Source organism: Herpailurus yagouaroundi, unplaced genomic scaffold (assembly GCF_014898765.1).
Source record: "Herpailurus yagouaroundi ecotype Mexico unplaced genomic scaffold, PumYag 191, whole genome shotgun sequence".
Taxonomy (NCBI): domain Eukaryota; kingdom Metazoa; phylum Chordata; class Mammalia; order Carnivora; family Felidae; genus Herpailurus; species Herpailurus yagouaroundi.
In genome coordinates, this window is record NW_024412422.1 from 1,363,097 (window position 1) to 1,382,304 (window position 19,208).

The window sequence follows — 19,208 nt, forward strand, 5'->3', positions numbered from 1 at the left end:
ATATATATATATATATATATATATATATATATATATATATATATATAGTTTAACATGTTTATTAACATATATATGTTTATTTTCAAGAGAGACAGCAAGAGTGAGAGCGAGAGTGGGGGAGTGGCAAAGAGAGAGGAAGACACAGAATCCAAACAGGTTCCAGGACCCTCACTTTGAGTGCCTAGCCCAATGTGGGGCTCGAACTCACAAACTGTGAGATCATGACATGAGCCAAAGTTGGATGCTCAACCAACAGAGCCACCCAGGTGCCCCAAACCCCTTTTTTAAAGTTTATTTATTTATTTTGAGAGAGAGAGCTTAAGGGAGGGGCAGAGAGAGAAGGAAAGAGAGAATCCCAAGTAGGCTCCAAGCTGTCAGCACAGAACCTGACTTGGGGCTTGATCCCACAAACCGTGATATCATAAACTGATTCGAAATCAATTAAGTCAGGCACTTAACTGACTGAGCAGCCTGGGTGCCCTTACTCAGAAACCTTTCTGGGTTGATTCTTTCGGCATTCCAGCATTGGATGGGTTTATCATTCTTGTCAGCTACCTTCATCTGCATTGCAAACCCAACTGGAGGCAGTAAGAGCCCGAATACTTGGCAGTACTTCTTCTATGGCTTTCTGTAGGAATTTGTCTCATGGGACTCTCTCTGAGAGGGCCAAAGCTTTTTTTCGGCAGGCAGAACCTACTGCAAGAAATCTCTGGGAACTTTTACCATGGTCTCCTAGTGTGGTTAAGGCTGGCATGAGAGAATGCAGGAAGGGCTGAGCGGATAGAGGGCCCAACTGTGCCACTCCTCCTTGGCAAGCACTATGTGCTCCAATCCCTCATTGCTCAAGCAAACCAGCCAAGGTTCCAATGATCCACCTGCTTTCTTCCCACAGCTGTTTTGAATTCCCTATCCTCTAGTCTCTGTGTAGATGTGCATCTCTATAACGGTTGTTTGAAAGGAATCACAACCGGGGTGCCAGGGTGGCTCAGTTGGTTGAGCGTCTAACTCTTGATTTCAGCTCAGGTCATGCATGATCTTGTGGTTCGTGAGTTTGAGCCCCGTCAGACTGTGCGCTGACAGCACGGAGCCTGCTTGGGGTTCTCTCTCTCCCTCTTTCCGTTCCTCCCCCAATCACATGTGCTCGCTTGCTCTTTCTCTCGCGCGCACGTGCGCAAAATAAGTAAACTTAAAAACAAGGAAGGGGTCACAACCATCTGTGCACCCACAAGAGGACTTACTACTAGTTGTTACAACCACCAGATAATGCAGGATGCCTCCTGCCCACGGAGAGTTAACAATGACCAGTGCACCATCCAGGTAACTGTCTTGAACTTACTTGCAGGGACTAAGCCTACAGCCCCCTCTCCAATTCTTCTTCATTAACAGGCAATAGAGTGAAGGACTATCAATCACCTGATCACCATACAAGTTGGTCAATAAGTTTTGCTACTGATTCTCATGGACTTCCCATTAATGGCCTGCAAGGCCCTCATTCTTTTTCTTCCAGAAAACCACGTCTTTGTGAGCATCCCCTTGTTGCCAGGACTTTTAAGAATGATGAAGGGCCTTATTTTCAAATTGGCCTGTCACAGTTTCATGGATGCTAGTAGAAGAGAACACTCCTGGATCGGAGCAAAGTTTATTACAGCAATAGCAGTGGCCAGACTACCAGCATTTTCTTGTAGATTTTCCAAGCCCCAGGGCCAGGGACTCTTGCACTTTCAGTGGGTTCTGTTACAGGAGAGGAACTCTGAGTTTGAAGAACCCAAATCTTTTATAATAGGCGATATATCTGCCTGTCTTTGGCTTGAAGGGAGATACTATCATGTCTTCCAAGGCTACTAGCTATATGAACATTCCTGAAAAGGTAGTTTAGAATGAAGGTAGCCAAGGCCTCTGCTCATGAGACATGCAAAAATGCTCCCACTCATCCTTGTAGGAGAGAGTGTCTCCTGAATTCTGCAGGACATCAAGGTTCAAATGCAACCTCCCTCTAAATGATGACCTCTGGCTCTGACAAATACAGGAAAGCCACTAAAACAGGTATTGTTAAAGATCTGCTACCGACCATTCATTCACACACTTTGTCAAGGACATACTAGGTGTTAAGGGCTGGGAGCTACAGTAGAGGAGACAGGTAGACAGGATGATGTGGTTGGGGGGTGCAGGGAAAGGTACTCCTTTAAAAGTGGTGACACTGAGCAGAGCCTTAAGGGAAGAAAGGAGTTTGGCATGTGGGAGACACAGAAGGGAGGGCAACTTGGCCGCCTCATGGGTCTGTTGTGAGATGTAAACATTAAACCCTTGTAAATCAAGGGGCTCTGAACAGCTTGGGGAGACTAGCTTACCAGATCTCCCAGGGCTGGGGGAGATTCTCAGGAAGCAGTATTCAGGATGCATGTTGAGGCAGATGGCCAGGGAGAGACAAAGAGGAAGTCCAGAGGTGGAGGGGAGGAGAGGATGGAGAAACCACTGGAGAGGCCACTGCGCTGGGCCCGTGGGAGTCTCAGCCTCCATTTCCTGGCACTGAGGTTTTCCCATGAACACTTAAGTCCATGCTGGTCCCATGACTTGGCCCCTGGGACCAGCAGCACAGCAGGATGATGTCTCAGTATCTTCCTGGCTTTCTCAATTCTGTTCTGACGCTAGAGGATGGGCGCAAGTCCGTGATGTGTGTCCCTGGATACTGAGCTAGAGGCAAGTCATCAAGGAGAGCAGAATCTGTGCTCTTTCAGAGTATTGGGGCCACATGCCAGGTTTTCTACCTGGAGGCAGAACCCCAAGGGCCTGTGGCAGCCCATCTCTAGCCCCAGAACTCAGAATTCACTTCCTGGCTCTTCTGGCATTGGCTTCCCCCCTCCCAGGGTCACCAGGGTTTGCTTCTGACTATGGTCTGGGAAAGCAGCAGTGGTGGGTTTGGGTCTAGCTCTGTCTATAGCTTGTTGAGTGATGACTTTGGACCAGTTGCTCCCTTCACTGGGCTGCACTCTCCCCCTCGGACTAGACCAATGGTTACTCAAGTGTCAGCATGCTTCACGGGATACTAGTGTTACACAAGAACAACTGTGGCTAATTGGGAGAAAACCTAAATAAAGGGAGTCCCTTGCTGCAGGATTATACAGAGCCTTTTCTGTACATCCTAGATCTCCCAGAGGGGACTGTAGGTAGCATGCAGTGTTTGCCAAGCTGACCTGACCAGGGTACCCTGTTATACAGAGATTCTCACCACTGATATATTCTGAAGGGCATGCCTCAGGATGTGCTAGACCAGAGGTCTCCAGGGGCATTCCTAGCTCTGTTATGAGATTTAAAAAATGTAACCACCAGAACTCCCGTGATCCTTGCCTCCTGTATCCTAGCCCTGTGTAATCCCCAGTGTATACTGGATTTACTGGTGCACTTCTAACAAACAGAGTCCTGCAGAAATGATAGGATGTAACTTCTTTTTTTTTTTTAAGTTTATTTTTGAGAGAGAGAGAGAGAATGTGTGAGCAGGGGGAAGGGCAGAGAGAGAGAGAGAGAGAGAGAGAGAGAGAGAGAGAAGAGAGAATTTCAAGCAGTCTCTGCATGCTGTCAGCAAAAAGCCCAATGTGGGGCTTGAACCCACTAACCATGAGATCATGACCTGAGCTGAAAGCTGAAATCAAGAGTCGGACACTTAACCAACTGAGCCACCCAGGTGCCCCATTTTTAAAAATATGTAGTTATTTATTTTTGAGAGAGGCAGAGAGAGAGAGCAGGTGAGGGAGGGGCAGAGAGAGATAGGGAGACACAGAATCTGAAGCAGGTTCCAGGCTCTGAACTGTCAGCGCAGAACCCAACATGGGGCTCGAACCCACAACTGTGAGATCATGACCTGAGCTAAAGTCGGATGTTCAACCGACTGAGCCACCCAGGTGCCCCTAGGATGTCACTTTTGAGATTAGGTTATTAAAAGGCTGTGGCTTGGGGCACCTGGGTGGCTCAGTTTGTTAAGCATCCAACTTCGGCTCAGGTCATAATCTCACGGTCTGTGGGTTTGAGCCCTGTATTGGGCTCTGTGCTGACAGCTCAGAGTCTGGAGCCTGCTTCAGATTCTGTGTCTCCCTCTCTCTCAGCCCCTCCCCCACTCATGTTCTCTCTCTCTCTCTCTCTCTCTCTCTCTCTCTCTCTCTCTCAAAAATGAATAAAAGTTAAAAAAAAATTTTTTTAAAAGGCTGTGGCTTCCATACTGGGTGCTCATTCTCTCTCTCTCTCTCCACCCCCTCCCCCAACTTTATGTCATTACCACTTGCCATATGATGAGGACACCCAGGCAGTCTGTGGTCAACAGCCCTATTCGTGAGCCTGGAAGCAGATGCCCCAGGATGTCAAACCTTGAGGTGACTACAGCCCTGGCCAACAGCTTAAAAGGCCCCAGGCCAAAGGCACCAGTTCGGCTGCACCCAGCTCTCTGTTCTGTCCGGGCCCCTTGGCTCCAGTGGGGCCCCTCCCAGGAATCCTTAGCCTGTCCCCCTCTTATCCTCATCTGCATGCTCTGAGCAGCCAGCTCTACCCAGTTCTTGTTACCTTATCCACATTTGTCCTGGTTCCACACCTCCTTCATCGTCATTTTTCTCCCATAATTGTATTCAATGGTCACTCAGAGGCCCCAAGGCAGTCTTTCTCATGCCTGTCCCAACCATGACATGTGCATTCAGGATGGGGCCCCTTCCCCTAGGATGGGTAGAAGGCTCTTGCTGAAGCACAGAAAGGGGCCAGTGTTGTCGGTTACACATGCAGAATACGTGCTGTGCTGCCTGGCATACTCTAGCAGGGCACCCCGTCCTCGGCTGGTCAACTCCCTGATTGAAAGTATGTCTACAGGGCTGCTCTCCAGTTTGGAGAAGGGTCCAAGACCTCAGTCAGAACTCCTAATACATCCCCTCAATGTGGGGCTTGGGGAGGGGCAGAGCAGCAGTCAGTCAGGATGAGGTCCCAGCTGGAGACTGGGACCCTACCCAAGAGGCCTGCTCTGGCTCTTTCAGCTCTGAGACCTGGGGCAGGTCCGAGGCTGCCAGATACTGCAGGATTTACACACATGTCCTTTTTTTCAGAAATAGAATCCTTATCAAATGTAACACTAGAAGACCCCAATAGCTACCAAGTGAGGGGAGCTGCTGACTGGGGGTGGATGGTACAGGGAATGCCGGAGTCCTGCCCACAGGACTCCCCCCATCTATTGCCTCCTATGGGCCCCACCATCTCCCTCATTTGATTCCACCACCCCCCAGACCCTCCTCCTGCCCAAAGCTGTGTGCCCTCCATGCCCTCTTCAAGAACCACAGTCAAGCTCAGCTCTGACGCCCTTCTGTTTCTAGCATTGCCTACCTAATCCTTATATGAGCATCAGGAGGGAGGCAGAACCGAAAAGCAGTTAAACAGGATTCTAGTCTGAGCTACAACCTGGTATGGCAGGCCAAGGACCTGGATTCACATGTGCTCATGCTGAGAATTTAGGAGGGAAACAAGAATTCACAAAGGTGGGCCATAAGCTGCCATCATTTTGCAGTGAGAATAATGTTTATTGAGAATGGCTCATTACAAACAAAATATATATATGTAGAAAATCTCTGCAATGCAAAAGATCCCTTTTGTCCCTGTGGCTGGAGTGAACAAAACCAACCGTCCAGTGTGGCTTCGCTGGGCCCCTAGCAAGTGGACAGGGGTCATGGGTGCCACATGCTATGGGCAGAAGTTCCTGAAGTCTGGGCTCTCTCCAGCCTTGTTTTCATGACATGTGCAAGAACACAACGTAGCGTGGTTTGCATCCTACCCCCATGACCCTCCCCGGGCAGATGGCACTGTCTCAGGCACAGGTAGCTTTCTTGTTAATCTGCCAGATGACCTCTGGCAGGTGACCAGGTGACCTCTAACTTGTGGCCTGCCCAGGGACTGAGTGTTTCTAAATGTCACACGATGGACTGAGGTGCTGTGACCACTCTCCGTGGAGGCCGCTCTCCATGACAGCCCCACCAGTCATCCACAGCTTCGCTTCCTCATTGCCTTCCTTGATGCATCTATTCTTACCACAATTTTAGCCAGACCCTTCCTGAGGACGCCCAAACCTCAGCTGCCACACATGGTACTCCTGGGCGTGAAACCAGAGTTCCCTGGGATCTTGGGCCACCCAGCATTAAGGCAAAAGAGACGAGACCAGTCTGAAGGCAATGCTAGTCTCTGAAATTAGGGTGGCTGACCTGTTAGCTAACCAGCTAATAGCGCCTCTGTCGCGGCCAAAGGCTGCATCTGGTGCCGAGGAGCAATTTGGCTGGGTGGTCTGACAGCCCTCATAAACAGAGCCCACCTCTGCCCCTCAGAGCAGCCATGGTGGGGAGATGCCAGCCGGCTGGTGGGAGCAGATGCTGAGCATGGTTTGCGGTCCAGAGGGATGGCAGCTGCCATATGGCTCTTGGGGTAGCCTTGCTCCCTTGCCAATGACCGCTCATGAGGGGTGGGTGTCCTCAGCCCCTTTGGGAATGATCCATTTCCCTTAGTTTTTAGGTGCAGATCTGCATTCAAGACCCAGGCCCACCACTGTCCTGGACATACTGTCCCCAGACTGATGGCCGGATTTTGTCTATAAAGTGAAGGGTCCTGGCACTCAGCCCACCAGCTGTGAGTCCCTTTCTCTTTGAAAGAGAACTTGGGCTGGCTTATCTGCCCTATGAAGAGAGGTGTCAGTGGTTCTGAAGTACCTGAATCTCACTATTATTGTCTTACTTGAGGGTGACTCTCACTCCCCACAAGTGAAAGCTTAAATCTCAAAAAAACAAAACAAAACAAAACAAAACAAATAGTCCATGCTACGTGCAGTGCTATGTGATCCTGGGCAGGTACCACCTTTCTCTGTCAAGAAAAAAAGAGACCCAACTTTCTGTGCAAAATGTCCTGGCATGAACACTGGGGTGGGTGGGAGGCCACAGGCTATCCCCCGCCACTGCCTCAGCAGTGCAGGCCCTAGCACCCCAGCACCTCCAGCACTGTGAGGCTTGGGGCTCCCCATACCCAGAGAATGGGCCCCACTGTCAGGGCTTAGGCTAGTGTCAGGAGGCCTCATGGGTTGGCGGGGGGGGATCTTTGGGACTCAAGTGGCTGTTCTTGGCCCTCAGGGTCAGGCATTCTCAGAGTACATTCAGCCAGCAAGAGCCAGGGCCCTGTCTACTCCCCTCAGGGCCCTCCACCCTACAATGCTATAGTACCTGGAGGGTGCAGGGTGAGGGGTAGGGTTCAGGGTCCTTTTGGCCTGAGGCCCAGCCCTCCTCAGGGCCCAGAGGTCTGACAACCAGCCACAGGAACTTGGATCCACGGGGAGGCGTGAGAGAGTGGCGGCATTCACCAAAGGGCACAGGGAGGTCTATAGCACTTCTGGGGGGGACAGGGGGGAGGGCAGTTCCCAGCAAGGCCTGGAGCAATCTGCAGCCCTGGGAGTTGGGGTTGGCTACATGGTCTCCAAACACACAGATGCCATCCTGACAAGCGGCATCTCCAGGGCTCAGCCCCCAGGTCTGTGGGGAGACGAGCTCAGCCTTCTCCACCTGGGTCTGGTTTGCAGGCAACAAAGGCACCCACGGGGCTGGAAGTCCCCTGGGCATGGTTGGAGTCGGGCCTGGGGTCCCAGGGGAGGCTCTACTCAGATGCTCTGCGGAGGCCTCCAGCAACCAGCAGGTGTGCAGGGTAAGTGGCATGATGACACGCGCAACGCTGGTGGACAAAGCAGGCATGCCTTGGGCTCCAAGAATTCCCTGGGGCTTTGTCACATGGGCCAAGGCTGGATGCAGTTCTGCATCCAAGCCCTAGCAACTCGGGGCCTGTGCCAAGGCCTCCTGAGTGGGCCTGACTGGGGTGTGGCAGGGTGGGGTGTGAGGGCCTGGGCACACCAGGCTCCCGCCGTCAGCTGTCCAAGTAGACAAAGAGGATGTCCTCATCTGTGCCATAACTGGTTCTGGCCTCCTCGAAGTTACTGATGCTGGTGCTGCACATTCCTGCTGAGGGCAGGAAGGGCAGAGTGGGGTCAGCAGGTAGAGGGGGGTGTACCTGCCTCACTGGCGCCCAGGGGAGCTGGAGGACATCTCACCATGGCTCACTCGACTGGCCACCCTTTGCCACTCGTCTTCCGTCCCCAGGAAGCCTTCCTTGCCTATTTCAGGCTACATGAGCTCATTCTCTGACCCTTTCCCAGTTTCGAAGATGGAGAAGGTGAGGCCCAGAGAGGGGGAGAAACATGTTTGAGGACACATGGGGTAAGTGTGCTAGAGTGAGGACAGTCCTTCCCATTCCCCAGGACAGTGGGGAGCCCTTGCTGGATCTGGAGCAAGAGCTGGAACTGGGCAGACCTTCCTCTCTGACAAGTATGTTTGCTAGCTGTCCTGGGAGGGCTGGAATGAGGGAGATGGCAGGGACCAGGGTGGGGGGACAGCAGAGTAAGGGTGAGGCAGGGCTCTGGGCAGCGGTGTGGGAGGGAGATGGCCTGGCCTGGTGTAGCAATGACCAGGGTGTGGAGGCTGGCAGGGCCTCGGGTTTGTGGCTGCTCTGCGTAGGCCAAAGAAGCAGCGCAGATGACAGGAGCTCAGGAGGAGCAAAAGTTTGGGGAGAAGGCAGTGAGGGAGGTCTTGAATGAGAAGGAATCATGGGGACTGGACTGTGAATGCAGCCTGCCCCACCCACTCTCCCCAGCCCGCCCAGCACTCACGGTCAGCATAGGCTGGGTTGTTGTAGAAGATGCAGCCAGTGGCGCGGTTGTAGCCACGCAGAACAATGAAGTGGCCCTGGTAGTCAGGGGTCCGGCAGAAGCAGCGGTGGCCGCTGGGGGCGAAGCAGCAGTACTTGACAGGACTGGAGCAGAGGTCGCAGTGCAACACCCCAGAGTTCACCAGCACAATGGCCACGTGGCCCTGTGCCAGGTGCTCCTGGATATCCTGCACGCTCACTGTGCTGTGGGCGGGAGGAGAGTCAGCTGGCACCATCGGGTCCCATTCCCCATCTCTCAAGTGGACCCCTGCCTGGATCACAAAGCTTGGGGACATGGCTGACTTCCCTCCCTCCTGAGCTCTTTGCAGATAGGAACATCCTGCCTTGTCACTATGGCCCAAGCTCAGCCCAGGATTCAGCATGGGACCAGTGCAGGATTCAGCATGGGACCAGTGCAGGGGGTGGCACATCAGCTCCAGATGAGACCCTGTCAAGGGCCACTGGATCAATACATGGGACCCCACCTCCCACCCTGGCTGGTGAAGTTTTTTTTGCTGAGCACCCTCCTTGATCATTTACCCTAAATCACATGCAGTTTACATTGGAAGCTATCGGTTCAACTTAATTCCCAAAATCTGAGCCAAGCATGGCTTCATCAGTTTTAAAACCACATGCTTCTCGGGGCGCCTGGGTGGCTCAGTAGGTTAAGTGTCTGACTCTTGGTTTTGGTTTAGGTCATGATCTCACGGTTCGTGGGTTTGAGTCACGACACTGTGCTGACATTGCGGAGCCAGCTTGGGATTCTCTCCCTCTTTCTCTGCCCCTTCCCCATTCGTGTTCTCTATCTCAAAATAAATAAATAAGAACTTAAAAAAAAAAAACTTAAATAAAATAAAGCCACATGCTTCTCTGAAAGGACTATTTTTCTTTTTGTTTTTTCTTTTCTCTAAGGTTCCTTGTGGCAGACGGTGCTGCCCACGAAGGGCTGGTCAGCCGTGTTTCCAGGGGACCCCCCAGTTCAGCTGAGCCAGCTGCTCCCTGAGGCAGACTATCAGGCACTGCCCCATTCAATGCCCCACAAAAGGCAGCAAATCCAGAAGGGGAGAGGGGCTGTGGAGTGGTGGTTCCCTAGGCTATGGGGGCCTCCTTCCTCAGCAGTCTCCTCAGGAGTGGCAACGTTAGCACTACGTGGCCTGACCCAACTCCAGCCCATGGCTAAGTCACAAGGCGCTTTGGTTTGGTTGCCTCAGCCTGGAGAAAGATGCCATTGTTCCATTTGGTCTTTGAAATGAAATAGCTGGCTGAGTTCCCGATGGTACGTACAAGAATGGGATTTCAACTACAGAGAAAAAGCGGCGGCTGCGCTGGAACAAATGCATCGTGCTTCGTGGAATAATTGGGTGTGGAAGAGCCAGGTTTGGATCACAGCATGGCCGAGTTGCCGAAGGTGACCATGGGCAGCTCACACTATTTTTCCCATCCTCAGTTTCCTCACCTGAGGAATGGGGACAGCACCAGCTTCCCACTCAACAAGATAGCACATGTCAGGTGCCACTAAATAAACATTTGTTCTTTTCCTTCCAATGTGTGCTCACGTGGCTGAAGGATGTGTGGAGACTTTTCCCATTTTCCCAATTACCTATCATGCAGTAACATTATGTTAACAATGAAAACATAGGTCTGTAAAGAATAGGAAGACCTGAGAAGAGTGGTCTAGGGGAGCCCAACCAGGATCAAAGCTAACATGCCTGAGCCTGGAGAAGAAAGTCATTAGATTCTGAGGAAGATTCCAGATTCCCAGGATCTGCCCGAATCGTGTTCCTCACGTATAGCTGAGAAGGGGGAGACCCACATAAGGTCATAGCAGTCTGTGGAGATCTGAGAGCCAGGCCTCCCTAGAGACCCTACACACTGGGCTGTCCCGTTACTCTCCATCACCGTGCCAGCATATTCCTTAGGCTGTCACCCCTTCATTAAGGGTTCCTGTGTTCTGTCTCATGCTACCATCTGTGAGCAGACTGAGGGCAGGCTGGAGTCTGTCTTGCTCACTTGTTCCTCCAGCCCCTGCTCGTGAGCCACCTGAGGCCAGAGTTTTGTGTAGCCACCTGTCCCCATTTTATGGATGGAAACAGTAAGGCCTAGGAGCCCAAGTCTCTGTGCCCTTAGCCTCAGAATTGGCCAAGATTCTGGGTAGGAAAGCCCAGTTCTGCCTGACTGCCAAGTCCCTAGCCTTTCCTGTACATCATCCCAAGGCCTCCCCCATAGTAAATATGTGGGTGAGTAGGTGCACAAGGAAGAGTGAGGGGAGGCTCACCATTTTTCCACCAGCACCTTGCAGGCCTTGGCTTGTGCAAACAGCTGGTTCACCCGGGTCTCCTCTGTGTCAAAGTGCTTTCTGTAGAAGGACTGAAGAGGGAAGAGCAGGCTGGAGGGGATGCCTGTCCTGGCTGTCCTCACCCCATTTGGATGAAGTAAAGAGCATGTTATGGAGTTAAAGATGGTGAAAGAGGGGATGAGCCCGGCCTGCTAGGGGAGATGCAGCACACCTGGGCAGAAAGCTGCGTCTGTCTCAAGCCGGCAGGATGGCTGGCCAGAATGCACAGGACCACACAGAGGCATGAGGAGGACGCTCAGGAGACAGGTAGGCAGTTGAGCTCAGGCAGCCTAGCTCCCCCAGCAAGGCTAGTCATCCCTGGGCTTGTGAACCCCAAGGACATCAGTGGGAGTCTGTGGTAAATGAGCAAAAGGGGTGGCTGAGCCCACCCAGATGCTCCTCCACTGCTTGGCTTAGCAAGATGAGATTCATGGGACATACTTTATTTGGCATAGGGGACTTAAGGGGGCTAAAGCCCTCAGGGCGGAGGCAGGAGAGACCCTGTTCTTGGGTTCTTTTCTCTGACTTGCAGCCACAGTGATCAAGCCAGATCCATTAGCGTTCTTCCCCTGGCCTGGAAGGTTCAAAGGAGAGTTAGGTTGACTGGCACTGGCCACCATGTGACAACCCTCTTGCCAGCGAGGCCAGGAGAGACTGTGTTCTGCCAAGTTTTGGAGCCTGGGCCGACATGTGCCTCTGCAGCAGGCAAGACTGGCTCTAACTACACGGGTTGGGGGGTGGGGGTGCACTGGTATAATGGCGAGGCTATGTTGACATTCTATTTCAAAAAGAAAAAAATAGGAAAGGTGGCATTTTAGTTTTTCTTCCTGAATAGCAATTACCCAGATTGGAGCCGGCTGTCCCTGTGACAAGGAAGAAAATGGGCAAGTGGCAGCAGGGTGAGGTCAGAGTGACATGCTCAAAGGCCCTGGACAACAGGAAGGAGGGACACAGAAGGCGGCCTGAGATGCTCCCCTGCACATCATCAAGTGTTCTTGAAGGTAGGCAGCTCTCACTGCTTAGATGCTTTGGGCAGGCTGGACCTCAAGGTCACCCGGTCTGACTGCTTCGAATGTCCTGCCCACTGGACATTTGCTGCTGTTCCCCGGTCTCTGTGCACCTGTGTGCCCACTCGGGTGTCCAGGCCTTGACCATACCCTTTTTCAATTACTGGGCCTGGGTGATGGCCTGGCAGTTGAGTGCTCACCTGGTTCTTGTAGCCCTTGTCAACGCCTAGGGTCTGTGTGCAGAAACGGTGCCTCACACCAAAGTGGCGCATTAGGTAAGCCAGGTCAATGGTCCAGATGCTCCTGGTTAGTCGCAGCTCCTGCAGGGCACTCTCAAACTCATTGTCGTCCAGCTGGCCCAGGTACCTGTGGGCAGACAGGCTGCTGAGGTTGGCTTGCCAAGCTAGCTGGGGTCATCCTCCTCCCAAGGGCCCACCAGCCACTATCAGAAGGCTCCATCCTTTGTCATGATCCTACATCTTGTCTACTTCTTGGGCACAGCGTGAGGCTGCCTGAGGCACTGTGTTGGCCCCAGAGTCGAGGATTCTGCTTCTTGAGTCTCTTGCAGGTTGTGTGACTTTGGGTAAGTTGCCAACCACTCTGGCCTCATCTCTAGGATGAGATGCTTGGACCACATCAGTGGTTTTCTAAGTTTCAGACACAGAACACTTTTGTTGAACACTGTCTTTCCTGGAATTCCAAGATATAAAACAGGTATGGGAGAGGTTGCTCTGAGGTTCCTGGCAGCTGCCTGAAAAATCTCCTACAAGGAGATCACTGTGGTCCCTCTATGTTCTGATGCCTAAGGTTCCTGTGATATTCATTCACATAGCCTTAGTTCAACAGTCGGCTCCCCAGTGACACAGTCACTAGGGAGCCTGAGGTTGGAAGGTCCCATGTCCCTGTCATGGGGTCACTCTGTGGGCCAGGACTGGGCACCTGGGTCTTCCTTGGCTATCCCCCGAGCCTAGTCCACCCTTTGCTTGCTTTTGCAGATGGAACCAAGCCTGGATGGAAGCTGGGCCTCCTGTAAACCCCAACCATGAATAGCCATATGGATGATGAATCCCACCCAGGTCTCGCCCTGTTTCTCCTTTCAGCCAGAGCAGATGGTGTGGATGGGAAGAGTCTAGGCCTGAGCACTCACCGCAGCACCATTTTGGAGCAGGCCAGGCCGCAGTCCCAGTGGTAGAGCTGCTGGATGATGGGCACGGGCAGCTGCACAAAGTCTCCTGTGTGGAAACACAAGGAAGTCACAGACCTTTGGCATTGTGCCTGTCACTGCCACCCCTGTTGGAGCCACCATCATTGGCTCCTGCCCAGATCCGGTAGGGGCTGTTCAGAAGCTGGTAAACAGCCTTTCAGGTGCCCCAATCCATTCTCCTTACAACAGCAGTAATCTCCCCAAAACAACCAGTCAGAGTAGGCCAGCCCTGCACAAAACCCTGCAATGGGTTGGTTCCTGCATCTCTTAGGACAATGCCTTCATGGCTGCTGCCCCAGCACCCTCTGCCTTCTTGCCTCCCTCATCCTCATTGGGCCTACCTCTAGGCAGAACATTCACCTGCTGTGATCCCTTATGCTCCAGGGCCTTTGCACACCTCTTCCCCCTGCCTGAACTCTCCTGGCCTCCCAGGTGCCTGACCTAACTCCTGCCTTTGGGTATCACTTCTCCACGATGTTGCCTCCATCATGCATAGCCCCCCGCTACATGCACTCACAGACCCACAGGCCTCTCTTTTAGAGCACTCTTTTTGGTGGGATCTCTGAGGAGGCTGGGACAGGGCAGGCACATGGGAGATGCTCAGCAGATATTCAAGTCTGAATTCATGAGGCCCCTCGTGGTCTACCTAACTCCAAACCCCCCAGGGCCACCAAAGTGTGAAGTCCATGGTTAGAAGGAAGGGATAGTGTCATGTAATCTGTGTATGTGCAACGCTACCCTAGGTGACCTCTCAGTCTATTCTTGCCATACAGTGTGGAGCAGCAGAAAGTACCCAACCTAAGCATTTTAGCCCCAGCTCTGTCACAGGCTGGCTGTGGGCTGAGCAACTGACTTCCTCTTGCTGGACTGAGTTTGGCTATCTCTAAAGTGGGGGACTTTGGTCTGATTCTGTCATTCAATCAACAAATATTTCCCAAGAGCCTAGCACCTGGATGTGAACTGGAGATGTGGTGGTAAGTGACATAAACAGATCCCTGTCCTGGTGGTCAGCAACAACAAGCAAGTGTAAGAGAAAATCAGAGGGCTAGTCTGGGGAAATGGTGGGGGTATGTCTTAGAGAGACAGTGAGGAAAAGGAAGACAGGGGGGAACAACATGCACTGAAGTGCTAAGGCAGGGGCCAGCTGGCATGTGGCCTATTGGAACCTCCTACTCTGGGATCCCACAATCTGGACAAAGTTCAGAGTCTAGAGAAATGGGAGGGACTTCACTTCAGCTATCACCACTCACTGCTCATTCATGACACCCACTCAGCATGTGAAAACCCATCCCACATTGTTTCCTCATCTTGGGAGTCTCTGGGGTCTCTTCTGAACCCATGACCTGTCTGTGCAGAGCTGCGCCAGAAGCGGGCTTGCTATGCCAGCCCTGGCTCCCGCATGTAGCAACCAGAAGGGCCCTGATGTCTCTCCTGGCTTTTCAACCTGCTGGCCTTGTCTGGGCAGTGTCTTGCCTGGAGTGAGTCCCAAGCTCCTATGCTCCTATGTCTAAACTCTCCCCAGCCTGCAAGGTCTGGCGCAGATGCCAGGTGCCTTCTCTGATCCTAAGCTGGCCATGCCTTTTCCCTCATCTGCACTCTGTCAGGCCAGAGTTCACGCTTTGGCTCACAAGACCCTTGCATTGAACTTGTTTGTGCCCTGCTGAGCTGTTGTACATTCCCAGGAGGCAGGGACCTGTGACTGCTCCTTCACTGTCTTATACTTGGCCTTTCTCCCCCCATTCCTCACCTCCAAGTGCAAGCAGCAGGGTGTATGGATGGCAGGATGGTGTGGGTGAGTACAGGCCTCTTGTTGGCTGAGTCACTTGAGGAGAGGCATTTGACCTCTCTGTGCCTACTTCTTCCTCTATGAAATGGACCGCCACAGATGCCAGTCTGCAGAGTGCTATGAGCACTCAGGGCAAGAGCATGTGTAAAGCTCTTTGCAGGTGCTGACGTGAATGCTGCCCTCCATCCAGGGTGGGCCTAGTACACTGAGCCCAACTGGGCTGAGGTTTTGTTCCCTCCTTCCCCTGTCCCCTGATGCCTCTAAAAGGAACCCAGGCCATCATTCAAGGCCTCCCACATTTGCCTCTTCCCACTGCCATAGATTTAGTTCTGAGGGCTCAGTGCAGCCTGACTTCTGCCTATCCTCTGTTCCAAATTCTACCTCCAGCTCCTCCCCCATCTGTACACAGTAGCCAGAGGGATCCCATCCACAGGCTCCCATTACTCTTAGAATAAAGTTGTCACCCCATTCCATGGCCCACAGGGCCCAGCCCAATCTGGGCCCCACCAGCCTCACCTTGGCCCTGACACCTCATGAACCCAGTTCCACCCAGTGACCCTGGGAACCCATCAAGCTTCATTCCACCCCTCTGCAAATGCAGCAGTCTCTGTCTGGGACTTTCCTCTGCAGTTCTCAAGGCTGCCCCTTTTTGTCATTCAGGTCCCAGCTCAAATGCTCCTCCTCTGAGAGGATTTTTCTGACCATGCCTTCAGGGGAGAAGGACCCCCTTCCCAGCATCCTGTTTGTTTCCTTCATAGTACTTAGCAAAATTAGTAAGAAAAAGAAAAATAAAATAGAGTTACTCCATCTCCCCACAAGATCGTAAGCTTCCTGATGACAGAGTTTGCTAATCTTGTTGACTGTTATTCCCAATGCCTAGTGTCTGATGCTTATCAGTAACTCAACAAACATTTGTTGGAAGAAATGAACTTATTAAGCAATCAATGTGTGCTACGATCTGAGAACACTAACTAAATCCCAAGTCCTGCTCTCCAGATCATATTCTTAAAAATTCCCTGCAATGGGGGACGCCTGGGTGGCTTAGTCGGTTGAGTGTCCGACTTTGGCTCTGGTCACGATCTCATGGTTTGTGGGTACGAGCCCCATGTCAGGCTCTGTGCTGACAGCTCGGGAGCCTGGAGCCTGCTTCGGATTCTGTGTCTCCCGCTCTCTTTCTCTCTCTCTCTCTGCCCCTGCTTCGGATTCTGTGTCTCCCTCTCTCTCTCTCTCTCTCTCTCTCTGTCTCTCCCCCACTTGTGCTCTGTCTCTCTCTCAAAAATAAATAAAATGTTAAAAAAAAAAAATCCCTGCAATGGGTTGAGTGGAGAGAGAGCAGGGTGCTGTTCTCTTGTGGTGGAAGGTGTAGCTTTTCAAGAATCCTTCACTGTGGCAAGAACCCACCTTTTTGTTTCTCTCTACATAGGCTGTTTACTCCCCAGCCTTTGCTCTTGCAAATCCCTTGTCTGGAATGTTGTCTCCCATCTCTGAACATCCAAATGCTCTGGTCTCTTTCCCTCTCTGAGCCCTTCAATATGGAGTATTTGATGTGATCGTGCCTGCCTTCCCCACTGGACAGACTGCGAATACCTCAGTGGCAGGCAGGGACAGGGTTGCATTTGCCTCTTCCCAGCCCTTTGACACTCATACATGCTTGATGAATGGAAGGTGTTTTTCCAAAAAGGCCTTATCTCTTGAGATGCCTAGGCCTACTTGTCATGGCAATGCCCCAACCCCCTCTTTAACCCCCACCCTGGCTTCCAGACTACGGCCCTCTGTTCACGGTTCCCTCCTCACTCTGTGGCCCAGGCTCTGGCACTGGCTAGCTGGTCATCTTTGGCCAGGCTTTGACTCTGTTCCCCTATTCTCAGCTATAAATGTGGCACAGGACAGCTGCTCCCTAGGGCCCTTGTGTGCTCTTCCTCTTCTTGCCCTGGTCCCTAGAACCCCTTGATTCTGAGGCCGCACAAGGCTAAACACTTCCACATGGCCATCTCCAGTCTTGGCATGGGCAAGTTAGCCCACAGGGATCCAGAGCTACTGCTGTGGGAGAGATAAGGGGAGGCAAGGCCTTCTAAGTCCAGAACTGCTGCCAGATGTTGATGCTTGGAGCCAAGGCTTTGTCTCACCTGAAAATAAGGTTTGCCTGTTAGGCCCTGGCCTGGCTTCAGTTGGCAGCTGTTGCCAAAGAAGGTAGGTAGCTCATTGGTCCTGGATACTTACAGCTCCTTTCAGCTCTATCTGCTTGTGTGCAAAAGTGCAAGTAACAATGGTAACCTACTTTACAGGGTCCTTATGAGGATTAATAAGGCACTGCATGTAAACAACTTAGCACAGTGCTTGCTCAGAGAAAGCTCCCTATGAATGTGAGCTATTACTTCACTGAGACTCAGGAAACCAAGTGTCTGATCCAAGATCACAGAGTTAGATAACTGGAAGAGTAGGGATGCAAAAATCAGGACAGCATCAGACCCTATGCTCTGCTGCATTCACAAAAGAGACCCCTCTCTGGTTGTGACACCAAGCTCCCTGATGTCTTAGGGTTGGGTCACACATGCTATTGACCTCTCCCTTGAGTTGGCACCTCACCTCAGAGTTTACTAGCACTTTCTTGTTATAATCAACCCTGAGAACAGGAATCTTTGCCTTTCCCCTCCCCCACTCAGGAAAGCAAACTGAAGCCCAAGGCACTAAATTTCAGTCTTGGTTTCTGCCCCAAAGAAACTCAGGCCACCTGAGGGCAGAAGGAACCAGAGGGTCAAGAACTACTGCAAGACAAAACGCTGACCCTGGGAGGCCAGGGTAAGGGGCACACCCATTGCTCTGTGCTCTGGGCCAGGTCCCGGCCCTTCTAGGCCTCAGTTACCCCAGAGTTCCGGGAGGGGACGGGATCTCCTAAGGCGGCTCCAGCAGGACTTTTCGCTTCTGGGCAAGGTGCCGCCCTTGCCTCGAAACCAGGACCCTCCCACCATGACCGCTTTCAGAGCTGACTGGGGTCCCAGCCCTAAGAGTATTAGGAAATCCCAAGTGACCGGGGCTGGGGATAAGCGGCCAAGGCGGGAGTGTATACACCTGGCCAGGTGTCGCTCAAAGCCCTACAGCCCGGCCCGTGGCGGCGGTCGGCCCAAGGTCGCGCGGCCGGACCCTGCCCGCGCTAGGGCGGAGTCCCCCTCGTTCCCCGGGGTGAGGGCTGGGCCCTCGGGGAGGCACTGACCGGGCTCGAGCGGCGGCCCCGCTGCCTCCGCCTCCGTCCTCATGACCCGGGCCGCGCGGGGCGCCCATGGCCCCCGCCCGGCGCCGGCTGCAGCTTCGGCTTCGACTGGGGCGGGAGTGGGGCCGGTGCGTGTCAGGTTCCTCCGCCGCCGCTGCCGCCGCCACTGCCACCGCCACCGCGGTGGGGAGAAGAGGAGGCGGTGGCAGGGCCGCCCCAAGCCCCGCCCCGCCCCTTCCAGGCTTCGGGTCAGGCCCCGCCCCTTTCCTAAACCCCACCCCTTCCCTGCCTCAAGGAGGCCCCTCCCCTTCTTTTCCCCTCCCCCGACTTCTATTCCTAGAGGCCCCAGGCCTCAGGATCTAAGCGGGTCCTGGCTAATGGCAATGTCAGCTCCCTGTGACCCCGCCCCTTTCCCCTCCACCACGCACAGGCGCGCAGGCCCTTCCCTGCCTCCGTTCCCCGGAAGCTCCGCCCTTTTTCTTGAGCACGGCCCCGAAGCCCTACCTTTCCGCGAGCCTTGGTTCCCCAGAGACTCTTCATCTTCGCAAACTCAGTCTCTTCTCAGCGGCAGTTTCTTTGCTAGACTAAGGCCAGGTCTTACCCGTACACCGCGGGGTTCAAGAAGACCTAACACTACTGCGACTCGCTGAGGGCCGGCTCTGGGTCGGCCCCAGCTCTACTCTCTATACCTGTTTCTCTACTCGTATGGTGAGATACCTCGCCTTACTGAGGGCTCCCCTTACCTGGCAGTGCCGGTTCCAAAGGTTAAATTGTGAGGGGAGGTCCTGGCCCTCGGCCCCTCCACCTGTTGCCCCCGATCCGAGAGCCCAGGTCCCGGATCCCCGTCTCACAGTCCATCCTGTCCCTGGTGTGAGGTGTTTGGAAACGCGAGTTCCCCACCCCCCCTTGCCGCCCCAGGA

At 53.1% G+C, this 19,208-nt stretch overlaps 1 protein-coding gene across 2 annotated transcripts; it reads right to left on the reverse strand.

Moving 5' to 3' along the window:
• Positions 1-5,514: 5,514 nt before the first annotated feature.
• On the reverse strand, positions 5,515-18,503 carry GUCD1 (guanylyl cyclase domain containing 1). Of its 2 annotated transcripts, none has more exons than XM_040443553.1 (6): positions 18,292-18,503; positions 13,238-13,322; positions 12,291-12,456; positions 11,024-11,115; positions 8,711-8,952; positions 5,515-8,006 (listed from the first exon to the last, which is right to left on the reverse strand). In XM_040443553.1, exons 1-6 carry the CDS (start codon positions 18,332-18,334, stop codon positions 7,912-7,914), a joined length of 723 nt encoding a protein of 240 aa, XP_040299487.1. In that variant the 5' UTR covers positions 18,335-18,503; the 3' UTR covers positions 5,515-7,911. The 2 variants fall into 2 exon arrangements, with proteins under 2 accessions (XP_040299487.1, XP_040299488.1); XM_040443554.1 differs by having other exon boundaries at positions 5,515-8,003; positions 18,292-18,498.
• Positions 18,504-19,208: the final 705 nt, after the last annotated feature.

Excerpts from the sequence above, each read along its gene's own strand:
- GUCD1 (XM_040443553.1), bottom strand. The coding sequence starts at position 18,334 with ATGAGGACGGAGGCGGAGGCAGCGGGGCCGCCGCTCGAGCCCG. Across the intron at positions 11,116-12,290 it reads ACAAGGGCTACAAGAACCAG|TCCTTCTACAGAAAGCACTT; the intron begins GTGAGCACTCAA and ends TTCCCTCTTCAG. Across the intron at positions 8,007-8,710 it reads CAACCCAGCCTATGCTGACC|CAGGAATGTGCAGCACCAGC; the intron begins GTGAGTGCTGGG and ends TCCTGCCCTCAG.